General features: G+C 64.0%; 1 protein-coding gene across 2 annotated transcripts; it reads right to left on the bottom strand.

Annotated features, from left to right (window-relative positions):
- Positions 1-730: 730 nt before the first annotated feature.
- Positions 731-11,187, bottom strand: AIRE (autoimmune regulator). 2 transcript variants are annotated; one of them, XM_070366810.1, is made up of 14 exons: positions 10,847-11,187; positions 10,186-10,360; positions 9,786-9,941; positions 9,335-9,418; positions 8,668-8,781; positions 7,738-7,880; positions 7,493-7,573; positions 6,509-6,624; positions 5,439-5,541; positions 4,735-4,914; positions 3,876-3,997; positions 3,606-3,741; positions 1,967-2,035; positions 731-989 (listed from the first exon to the last, which is right to left on the bottom strand). In XM_070366810.1, exons 1-14 carry the CDS (start codon positions 10,994-10,996, stop codon positions 909-911), a joined length of 1,710 nt encoding a protein of 569 aa, XP_070222911.1. In that variant the 5' UTR covers positions 10,997-11,187; the 3' UTR covers positions 731-908. The 2 variants fall into 2 exon arrangements, with proteins under 2 accessions (XP_070222911.1, XP_070222912.1); XM_070366811.1 differs by having other exon boundaries at positions 6,509-6,621.
- Positions 11,188-11,535: the final 348 nt, after the last annotated feature.

The following is an 11,535-nucleotide window of genomic DNA, read 5'->3' as shown; positions in this document are numbered from 1 at the left end:
GCTGCTGTAGAGGGGAGACAGAGACCACCAGGAAAGATCTCCATTCTGACGGGCTCTCTTCCGGTGGCAGGTGTGGTGAGCAGGATAAGCACCGTGCTGTCCCCCACAGCCCACAGCACCGCCACCCCTGACCTGGTGTCTGTCCCAGATGCACCGGCTCCCGGTCCCTCCCCTGCACACGCTGGCCCGCTGGCCCCCTGGCCCTGTCTTGTGTCCTGCTTCTAAGGTCACCCTCCTCTTGTGAACGACCTGCCACCAGAATGTCCCCTAGTGCTCAGCCTACAGAAGAGTCACAGTAAGGGTTTCCTGAATAAATGACCCTCTGAATGAAAGAATGAGGAGGTGGTTTTGGAGCTGAGACCTCCCACGGGTGAGAAAAGAGACAGGCCAAGTACCAAGGGGAACCCTGAGCAGAGGGAGCAGCCCATGCAAAGACCCTGAGGTGGGGATGGGCTGGGCCCTTTGAGGGCAGAGGTGGTAGAAGCAGTCTGGGGGCGGGGGGCACGCAGAGGTGGGCAGAGCCAGACCAGTGGGGCAGGGGCTGTGCCAGGGGCTCCTGCAGAGGGGGAGCAGAGGGACTCCTGCTCCCAGCGGCATTCTACTACCCTCTTTCTGACACAGCCAGCTCAGCCTGCACAATGGGCACCAGAAACAGACCCTCCAAAACAAACACACTGCACCAGAAGTCACGTCGAGCACACAGAAGTGACTTTACTTTCAGACAGGGTGCTGATCAGCTGAGTGTTGACGGCATGTGGAACATTTCAGATCCTGGCCCTAACCTTCCCCTTGATCCCTTTCAGAGCTGGTGGTCCAAGTGTGAAGTCTGCTCTGGCAGAGTCCACAGGTGCCTCCCCTCCCCCTTCCATGCTGCCTGCAGCCCAGTCTGGGTCAGCCCGGCATCCAGATCAGGAAGGGAAGGTGGGCGCCTCGGCCAGCGGGCGGGACATGCTCTGGATGGCCCACTGCAGAATGCCGTCAAAGGAGTGCTGCGGAAGCAGAGAGCGGGCTCAGGGCCTGGCTGGAGCCTCAGCGGGCAAGTGTGCCTGCCTGGCCCACAACCCATCTGCTCTGGCCTTCAGGGCCGCCTGAGTCATCAACATCTGACCCAGCTGTTCTACTCAGAGGTGAGGATGTTGAGGCCTGAGGCCCCACCGTACACGTCCACTCCTCCAAGCATCCCTTATGCCTGGGCATGGCCACCACGGCTGTTTGGCTCCTCGTGGCTTCTTCCCAGGTGACCAGCAGAGCCAGCTCCTTCCCTCCCTCCACCCAGCTCTTTGCAGGGCCTGCCTGGTGCTCCAGCAGGACTCGGGGAGCCGTGGGAACACCCAATATTCCAACAGAACAAGGTGATCTGCTCCAGAAGGGCCTGTGCATCTGCCCTCTGCCTCCTGGGGCCCTGGGCTCTCTAAAGACACCTGTAGTGTCTGGGACCTGCCCGTGCCCAGCCCATCACATAAGGCAGGGCCTCCATGGTCAGCTGGGATCCCCAAGTGCCACACCAGGGTCCTGAAGAGAACACACGCTGGCCACCTGAGGCCTGGGGGTGGCTGGAGAAATGACCTTTCCTAAAAGCCACCTTTTCTTCCCAGTTATTCTAGCTGCTCATCATCAGGTAGAGAAGCCTGCGTTGAGAGCAGTGAGTGAGGGATCTGCAGGGTCCAGAGTGCGCAGCCTCCACCCACACCTGGGGAAAGTCTCGACCTCCATGTCAGGCTTCAGCGGCCCTGGTGCCAGATTCTGCACCACCAGCCCTTCAGGGTCCCAGGCCTGGGACCTCCAGGGAGGCTGGGAAGGGGGCAGCTCCGGGCCCCCTCTGGCTTGTTTGTGCACGGAGGTGCCAGCGCCATCTGGCAGTGGGGGCCCATGGAATGCCATGGGCCCGGAACAGGGGTGCTGACTGCTTCAGAGGCCATGGAGAAAGGGGAGGAGGGGAGGAGGAGGGGGCTGGGTGACATGTTACCTCACTCAGGAGGGACTCCAGGTCGTCCCTGTGTAGAACCGGCTCATGACCAGCAGAATCATCCCCCGCCTGGATCCCAGAAAGATAGGAGGTCAACCCAACTTCCACACCCCTGCTGGGGTCATCACCACAGAAGCAGGACTCTCTACAGAGGGGGCAGGGCTGGGGGCAGTGGCCATGCCAAGGGAGCGGTTGCTGTGTACTTCTCCAGGTGGGACCCTGGGAACTGAATTCTAACATCCAGCTCCTGGGGGCGGGGCAGAGATGGAGTGGGCATGAGTGAGGTGGGGGCTGCCCACCAAGGGCCCTGCCACCCCTCTGAAGTGGCTGCCCAAGGCCCCGGGGGCCTGCCTGCCTCCACAGTTCTGGGGGAAGGAGCAGCTGGGAGGATTCCTGTCACCAATGAGAATCCTGAGGCCCAGAGAGGAAGGGTCTGATCCCAAGCCAGCCCTTCAGTGACCCAACAGTCATGCGTTCCCTGCCCTGCTCCTGGGTGAGGGGCCAGAGCAGATGAGGCACACTCCCCCATCACAGGTTAGGAGGGGGACAGGCCATACTAAGTGGAACCATAAGACAATGCCGGGTTTGCAGCTGCAAACAGCCACTTGTTCCGGCCCCTGGAGGGGCCACCAGCCTGGTGTGGCTCAGCATGGACAGCAGACGGCTGGGGGTGAGGCGAGACTTCCAGAAGGAACAGGGCACCAGCAGGTGGGGGCCCTCTGTACCCAGTGTCCCAGAGCCCAGTCACCCACAGAGTGTAAGGAGGGAAGAGATGGAGGCGGGGCTGGGAGGTGGGATGGACCATGGACGGGTAGGACATCACCACCCGGGGACCTCCAAGGGTTCTTCCGGGGCAGGGATGGGGTTAGGAAGTCCCTGCTGGGGTCTGGAGGCTTCTAAACAGGAGAAACTGGTGGTGGTAGGGGGGGATCCCCAGGTTTTGAGGGAGCCCTGGGAAGTAAGTTTCAATGAGGTTAGGGTTACTCCTCCCAAGGTCCCAGGGTCCCAGGCTGCTGGAGGACTGTGGAGATGACACGGGAGGGGGGTGGGGGGGAGTCACACTGCTCACCTGTGTGTGCCTGCTTGCTCATTCCTGGTGGGGAGCCTCCTTCCTGCTCTCCCCGCCCCACCCCCAACCCAGGATGGCGCTCCTGGCAGGGGTTGGGGGGGGTGGGGGTCGGGGGGGGTCGGGGTCGGGGGTCGGGGGGGGGGGATGAGCTCAGGGAAGCTGGGGGTAGGGTGCTGGGGGTTAGGGGAGCCCTGAGACTGGGTTAATCGTGAGCCAGGCCTGCAACCAACCAATGACTTCACAGCCACTGTTGCTTAGGAGGGTTTCCTTCTTTTTTTAAAAGTATTTATTTGTCTGTGTTAGGTCTTAGTTTCCACAGCCAGTCCCCTGACCAGGGATCGAACTCTGGCCACCTGCATTGGGAGCACAGCGTCTTAGCCACTGGACCACCAGGGAAGCCCCAGGAGGGTTTCCTTTTTAGGTAGATTTAAGTTAAACAAGAATCGATTTAAATAAAAATATCATACATACATAACCGTCAGGTGGTTTGGTGCTCACTGCGAAGCTGGCCCCCGGGCTTCCCCTGGCGATGTGCCCACCACCCCCAGCCCCCAGCGTCCCTCCCCTCACCTGCGCCCCGGGGCCGACGGCGCCGGCGGTGAGCTTGGGGGTCGCGGGAGCCGGGCGGGCGGGGCTCGCGGCAGGCGCCCCCTCCCCAGGGGCCGGGGCGGTGTCTCCGGAGCAGGCTCTGCAGCGCAGGGCGGCCCTGGCGAGCGGAGGAGAGGCTTCGGGCTGCCCGGTTGGGGCCAGGCTGGGAGCGCCCTCTGGGGACCCAGGTCTCGAAGAGTCTTGGTGGGGGGTGCCGGCCCTCCCCCTCCCCCTCCCGAGCCCCGCACTCACCCCGGCCGAGTAGCGCAGCCGGGGAAGTGGCAGCGCCAGTGGAAGGCGGCCGCGCAGTGTGCGCATCGCAGCGCGTCCGCGCCGTCCCCGCACACCCCGCAGCGCGCGCCGGGCACCGGGCCCTGTGGACCGACAGACCACGGAGGGGTGACCGAGGGCCCGGGCGAGGCAGGGGTGGGGTAGGGGGGATGGGGAAGTGGCGGTGGCCTGAGCGTCTCGAGTTCAGGACCGCCCGGACCCCGCCGGGGCCGAACGGCTCGGAGGGGCGCACGGGGTAGGGGAGCGGGTCCGAGATCCAGACCAGGAGAGGTCAAGGGCACTCCAGCACCTTTGGGCTGCGGCTTGGAAAAACCAGGTGCCCCATCTACATCCTCCTTGGTGGGCCCAGGCCCCCTCCAGGGCTGGTCAAGAGGTCCCCGGAGGCCGGGCTCCAGAGGATGCAGGAGGGACTGGGAGACCTGGGACTACCCAGGTCCCAGGTAGACTGCGAACTACCTGCTTTATTGTTCTGCCCTGGTGGGGTGGATGGGCGTAGAGGGGCGGGGGGCGGATGGCGCTCGGTTTCAAGAGCAAGGAGAGAATGGTCACCCTGGCTGGAATCCCTCCAGGAGCCCCCTTCCCCCCACCCTCTCCCAAGAGCCCCCACCTTGTTCTGGGTAATCTCACAGCCCCCACAACCTCTGCACCTCCCTTCAGCCTCCTCCCACCTGCCCTCCCCATGGCCGGCCTGGCTGCTCCTGAAAGCTCCACACCCACCCTTGTCTGACTCCTACCTCCTTAACCCCCGCGACTGTCCTATTTCAGGTTCGCCTGGCTGCCCCAGTGGACCCTGGGCTCCCTGACCCCAGCACCCCCTCACCTGCTGCCCCTCAGGGCCCACGCACAGTAGGGGGCGCAAGGCAGAGGGGTCGAGCACGGGCAGGGGCGCTAGAGAGGGCGGGGCCAGCAGGTGCTTGTAGGTGACCGCAGCATCCGTCCCAGGGGGCAGCCCCGTGGGCAGTGCCCTCGCCTCTTCCCCTGACCTCAGACCCAGGAAGGCCTGGAAGCAGAGGGTCAACTCTCAGAGGGGCTGCAGGGGCCTTGCCTAGAACCATCCCGGGCTTCATGAGCATGGGGAGTCTGGGGCCCACACTGGGTGGGAAAAGTCGAGGCACGGTTCCTGGGTCTGTGGCCCCTGGCCCTCTCCCCACCAGAAGGCAGTGCCCCGTGGCCCTCGGAGGCTGTCAGAGTAAACACTCTGGGGCGCGTGTCACGTCCTTCATGCCTTTGTGGCGACAGAACGCTCACTGCGTTTTGGAGAATGTTATCTGTGATCGAGATGTGTCCCCTGTGTCTGCTGGCAGCTGAGGGCCCAGAATCAGCGTATTGAGCAACCAGTCCTCATAAGGGCCACTTCCCAGTGGGCTGCACCCCCATGGCCCCACAGGAAGAATAAAGTCAGACTGATGGGGCCAGGCCAGCGTAGGGGTGCATGGCTTCATGGCTGGGGCAGGTCCGACCCACAAGAGTGGCCAGGAGGCAGGGAGCAAGTAGACAGAGGGGCCGAGAATGGTCTGGGCATACCGGGGTCTCTGCAGGCAGCTCCTGGGGCCGGGGCTGCTCTGCCCGGGGCAGGTCCCGCTGGGCTGTTGTTCCCTGGACGCAGTTGGAGCACCTCCAGGTCCCGCTGGTCACCGGCCGGGGACATGCGGGGCAGGACAGAGGGGACAGTAGACTCCCATACCGGCAGCGCAGGGGAGGCCTGAGAGCTCCTCCAGGTCACCCACCCTCATGGTCCCCAGAGGGGGAACCCTGGGTGGAGACCAGGGGAAGGGCCTGCCCACTCGTCAGCAGGAGAGCCTGGGGGGCCAGGATCGCTAGCCCTGGTGGGATGGCCTTCACCAGCATGGCACGTCCCCTGAGTGCTTCTCGGACGAGCCCCGAGAAGTCCTGACGCCTGGGAACCGGCAGTGGCCCATGCCTGTGTTGGCTCCCATGGACCCTGCCTAGCAGGCATGACCTCCGAGGCTGGTGCAGGTACACGCTTGGGACCCTCCCCCAATTCCTTGGGGGGACGGTGTCCAGCAGAAAGGGAGCCGGTCAGGGGCAGGAAGGAAGAGAATGGAAGGGCAGTGTTGAGCGGAGCCGAGGGATGACCCCGGCTAGAGATGTGACCTGCTCAAGGTCATGTGATGAGTGGGGCAGGGCCGGGTGGAGGATGCCAACCCCATGGTCCTCCCCACAGACCGGGCTGCCCTGACCTATGCGAACTGGTGGCAGAGGGAAGCGCTCTCCCTGTGGGCCAGGACAGGGGACCTTGCGCCAGGCAGAGGATGGGGAACCCCCTGGCCCTTGGGGAGCAGCTCTATGGCCTCCGTACTTCCCAACCTGACTTGGAGCCAGACTCTGCTTAGGATTCGGGGTCAGCTGCTCAGGGGAGCTGACCTCCTTGCCTTGGGTCTCAGGGCCCCATAGGCCAGACTGGAGGGACAGTATGGCCACGCGGGGAGGTGGGGTGGGACGATCCCAGGCCCCAGACCCACCACCCAGAGACCTGAACCAAGGCCCCTCCCGGGCTGGCCTCACCATCCACTGGTCGAGCGATGGGACTTCTGGGCAGGGGGTTGGGGGAGGAAGTGGAGGCAGAGGCTCACCTGGGGATCTCGCTGAGTGGCGGGGTCAGGCAGGCCAGGTGGAAGGCACGGGGGCAGCCATCACAACAGAGCAGTTCCCCGCCGTCCCGGCAGGCCGCACACTCGTCCTCATTCTTCTGACAAGAGACACGTGTGTCTGGAAGACCCAGGATGGGGCGGCCCTCCCAGAGACCCCACCCCCACAGTAGTCCCCCAGGGACACCCAAGTCCCCTGGCCCACTCCCAACTGAAATCCTGCCCTGACTGCCTGCTCCCTGGGGTGCCCCACGACCCCACCATCTCTCAGACTCTAGCCCCCAACACCCTCTCTTGGGAAGAAAGAACAGTCTTTAAGAAAGTCTGGCTTCCCATGGGTGCCTGTGCTCCAGGGCCCTGAGGCTGCAGGCCCATCCCCATGCAGCCCCTTCCTCACAGGGCAGTGGAGGGCAGCCCCAGCAGTGTTCCTCTTGGCCTTGGGCACCCGATGTCCCCTCCACCTGAGGCTTGCTGGCACCCTTGGCTGGATGCGCCCACTGTGCCTCCTTGGACGTCATCTTCTTTGGAAGTCCCCCTCCCCTGCCTGGGACGACAGGGCCGGACCGATGTGCACAGCGATGAGCACACTGACCATAGTAATACCCCACCCTAGACCCCGCCAGCCTCGGGGCTCCTGGGAGCACCTGGTGGAGGTGTCGGGTTCTAGAGCTGGTTCCACCTTGTTCAGAACCAGTTCGAGGAACCCAAGAGCTTCTGTGGCTTCCAACAGGGGCCACCGTCCCACCTAAGGGCCCAACTACGAGTGCGGGACAGTGGGCACCTGGGCCCAGGAGGACTCACCTGCTCTGACTTATGTGACTTTTTACACTTGTATATTATCAGGGAAAAAAAAAATTAAAATCAAGAACTCCACACTGAGAGCAGAAGTTTGGCTCTCATGCCCCAGTCCCTGGACGAGTGACAGAAACCACCCTCCCTTCTCAGATCCTGGAATGCTCCAGGCTCTACCTGGTGCAGCTGGGGCTCGCTGGGGAGGGCAGGAGGGGCTGGGGCCCTGTCCCGTGGGCCAGCCCTGGAGTCACCTCCACCCTGTGGGGATATGTGGGCGGGTCAGCAACAGGACAGAGGAGGCAGGAGGGGCCGACCCCAGCCCCCAGCAGAGTCCTGACCCAAGGTGACGCCACTGTCCCTCGAGTGCTGGGGGAGGGGACTGAAGGCCAGGCTTCCCCAGGGGTGGTCCCCGCAGTACTTACAGGGGCAGGGGCCTGGGTCCCCTTGGCTCTGACCAGGGTCTTCAGGCTGCTGCTGCGGGTCTTGTTCTTTCCCCCAGCGGGGTCTTCAAACTTGTTGGGTGTGTAAAACTCCCCCCCAACCTGAATGCACTTCTTGGAGCCACCTGGGGGGAGATGGGGGGGCCTGGCAGGGAGGCTGTACATGTGCTGTTCCTCCCCCAACCCCACCCCCAGTCAGCTCTGGGGCCAGGTCCTGGGCACAGCTGGGGTTCTCCGCTGGGGGAAGGAAGCGTGTCTCCCAAATTCACATCCACTTGGAACCTCAGAAGCAACCTTATCTGGAAGTCGGGTCTTTGTAGATGTTAAGATGGGCTCACACTGGACCCTACGTCCAAGGACAGGGTCCTTCTGAGAAGAGAAGGCAGAGACACAGGGAGGAGGCAGAGGCTGGAGTGATGACACCACAAGCCAGGGCACAGGGTTGGGGCGGCCACTCCAGGAGCTGCAGGAGCTGGGAAGATCTGCCGTGGAGCCTTGTGAAGGGGCAAGCGTGGTCCTGCCCGCACGGTGGTTTTGGAGTTGCTTGAAGCCACCCCATTTGTGGCGATTTGTCACAACAGCCCTAGGAGTCTACTGCAGGGACCATCCCTGGAGCCTGGTGAAACTGGAGCCTGCATCAGCTCCCAGGGTCCTCGAGTGCCCTGTGGGTGCCCAGCACAGGGAGTGGAGGAAGGAGGTGATGCAGTGGTATGTCGGGCAGGGCGGGGGTTGCACTTGTCCCCCTTAGAGTCCAAGAGTATCCCCTGCCCAGACCATCCCCTCCAGAGACGGCAGACCCACTGGGGGAGCAGGGCATGCCAGCTGCCTTGCCCATGTCCCAGCTGCTCCAGAGCCTCCAGGGAGCTTCGTGGGGACGTGGATGCACTGGCAGCCTCTCCCAGTGCCGTCTACCTGACTCAAACACTTGCTGGATAAGGATCCCCTCCACGGCCCCACGGGCTCCTGGGACGTCCCCAGAGGACACAGCCATGGCTCTCTGGACCGAAGTGGACATGGTCTGAATTCCTAGGAAAGTGAGCATCAAAGTGGGTGGGGGTGGGGGGACAGTCATCAGTTGGGTGAAGACCCCTGAGCACAGGCAGTGGGGAGCCAGAGGGGTCTGGACAACAGAATCCTTCCTTCTTCCCACCCAGGGCAGGCCAGACTCAGACAGACAGACAGCCTGCCTGTCACTGCAGAGATGGCCATGATGTGTGTGTGTGTACGTGTATGTGGTATGGCCTGGTGTATGGTGTGAACTGGCTGAAGACAGCAGGCAGGAATGAACAGGGACCCGGGACATGACCCTGGACAGTGCTGGGAGGGGAAGGGTCCCCAGGGCCTGCCCACAGGTTGGCACCAGCTGGCCCACAGGTTGGCACCAGCCGGCCACGAGAGGTCTCTAGGGTCCCAGTTTGTGTCCAGCCAAGGAACAAGGAGAATTCTCTGGAGGAAGCAGAGTCCAAGCTGGCCCTGACGGTCGGGGCATTTCAGATGGGCACAGGTGGGGTGACTCCAGGCCAGCATGGTCCCAGCTCCCAGGATGGCCCCTGATCCCAGGACCTTGGGCCTGGCTTACCATTGCCCAGTGGGAGGCGCTGTGGTTCTGCATTGCTCTCAGGCTTCTTGGCGGGCTTGGTCTTGGTTTGGGAGCCTGTGTTGGCTGGGTGAGGGGAGAACCGACAGCCTGGCCCTCTTTCCTCTGCTGGGCCAAGGCTGAGGGGCAGGTGGGAGAGCCCCAGCAGGGGACTCCCAGACTCTGGTGGATCCCCTTGCTTTACCCAGCTCTGGTGTCCACATCAGGAAAAAGGAAGAACACCTGTCTGCCTACCCAGGAGGCTCAGGGGCAGCATGGATTGCCAGGCTCACCCATGTCCCTGGAGAGACCTCTGCCAGGCTGGTCAAGTAGGAGGGACAGATGCTCCCGAAGCTGGTTGGGAGGGGGTGGTCAGGGAGGGGTGCGGTCTGGGGGGGTGTGTGTGGAGCTCCGCAGGGGATCTGTGACCCCACCAGCTTCTCAAATGGAGTACCTGGACTGGAGGTGCCCCTTGGGGACGGGGCTGCTGGTGGGGCAGTCCGCGGCTCCTCGAGTGCCTTCCTCTTGGTGGGGGGCCTGGGCAGCAGCACAGTGGCCTTGGGACCAGCCGGGGACCTCCTCCCCTTCCGGGGCTGGCTGAGGTCCACATCTGCGGGGCACGTGCAGGGCCAAGGGCCGAGCTCAAGCCCAGAACTGACGCCTCGTTCAGGGAAGTGAGGCCTGACCCTTGGTCTCTTAGAACCCAAGATGGTCTAGGCAACGTCAGGGGCTCCCTAAACACCCCATCCCTCCCCTCTTACAGTCCAGTTGGGGCCCAGAAGCCGACTCCAGCTGCCCCAACCCCTCTGAAGGAGGCTAAGCCGGCCAGGACCCCAGCCCCCGGTGCCCCCCACCTTTGGGGAAGGTGTCCAGGATGGACTGCAGCCGGGCGTATCTCTCCAGGTTGTAGTCCTTGAAAAGAACCCTCCAGAAGTCCAGGATGGCGCCGGTGTCCTGGGTCAGGAGCCACGAGAGGAGCGCGTGGAAGGCCTGTGGACAGCCCTCCTTCTCCTTCAGGCGCAGGGTCTCCTGGAGCAAAGGTGGGAGTGGGGGCCCTGCCCTGCCGCGTCCAGGCCCCACTTCCTGCTACCTCCACCGCGGTCGGAGGGCGAATGCTGACCCCGAGGAAGGCAGCTGTGTCCATCCCCTAGGCTTGGGCAAGTGTGGGGATGGCGTGGGGGTGCTGGGGTGACGTGGGGGGCCACCTGGGCTTCATCTTACGGGACTGTGCTCAGTTTAAAGGCGGATTGGGGAGGGCAGGGAGGGTGCTGGGGGCGCAGTAACTTGTCCTGGAGACCACGCCCTCCGCTGGTGGGTGGGGCGTGGTCAGGCTGCCGCGTTAGGAGCTGGGACCCTTTGGCTCTGCGGCTTCGGGGAGCAGAGGGGCGTTGAGGGCGGAGAGTGGGGCGGGGCGGGGGAGGTCCCTAGGGAACGCATCTGCCGAGACCCTGCCGGCTCCAGGGACCGGCGTTGGGGCAAGTCTCCCGCGCGTAGCGCCTCTGGGTCGCGGCCCACCTGGAACTTCTCCTCGGGGACCACGTCGTGGTCGGCCAGCGCGTGCAGCAGCGGGAAGGCGCTGTCCACGGCCACCGCGATCTCCGTGCGGTGCAGCCTCAGCAGGCGGCGCAGCGCCGCGTCCCCACCGGCCCGGGTCTCGCCCGCCATCGCGGGGTCCGGGGACGCGGCGCTGGGGGCCCCCTCTCCCCGCCTGGGGTCTTGGGGCCTCAGGGCGCCGCTGGCCTTGTGGGGTGTCCGGGCCGTGTCTGCCTCCTGGTCCTTGCGCTCCGCCTGCGCCGGGGACACCTGGGCGGGCTCACCTGCTCGGGGAGAGGGAGTCCTGACAGCTTCCTCCGGCCTCCTCGGGGCCGGAGTCTGTTATACCTGCGTCTCCTGGGAGAGAGCAAGGGCCGCTCCGCCAATCAGGGCCCAGGCAGCTTCCTCAGGGGCCAGAAACTTCCCCGTGACTGAGTTCCCCAAGGTCCCAGCCACCTGCCAGCGCCCTTGAACACCTCCGGCAGGCTGTTGACTTTTCTTTCCATTGTAAAGAAGCGTCCAAACTCAATTCCCAAAACGTGGTTCCGGCCAGCATCCCACGGGGCACTGTTCAAATGGGGGAAAGCAGTGCTGGGTGTCCTCCAGCAGCTGCCAGGGGCCAGCGCATGAAGCCTCCAGGGAGCTGAGCCGGGGCAGGGAGTGGGCACTAC

The sequence above is a fragment of the Bos mutus genome, unplaced genomic scaffold (assembly GCF_027580195.1).
Source record: "Bos mutus isolate GX-2022 unplaced genomic scaffold, NWIPB_WYAK_1.1 CTG214, whole genome shotgun sequence".
Classification (NCBI taxonomy): Eukaryota; Metazoa; Chordata; class Mammalia; order Artiodactyla; family Bovidae; genus Bos; species Bos mutus.
This window is presented reverse-complemented; position numbering and strand designations above follow the sequence as displayed.

What these genes read in the sequence shown, in the direction of transcription:
- AIRE (XM_070366810.1), bottom strand. Translation starts at nt 10,996, where the DNA reads ATGGCGGGCGAGACCCGGGCCGGTGGGGACGCGGCGCTGCGCCGCCTG. An exon ending in CCTGGACACCTTCCCCAAAG is followed by an intron (nt 9,942 to 10,185) that starts GTGGGGGGCACC and finishes CGTGCCCCGCAG; the next exon opens with ATGTGGACCTCAGCCAGCCC. An exon ending in CCACTCAGCGAGATCCCCAG is followed by an intron (nt 5,542 to 6,508) that starts GTGAGCCTCTGC and finishes GCCGGTGACCAG; the next exon opens with CGGGACCTGGAGGTGCTCCA.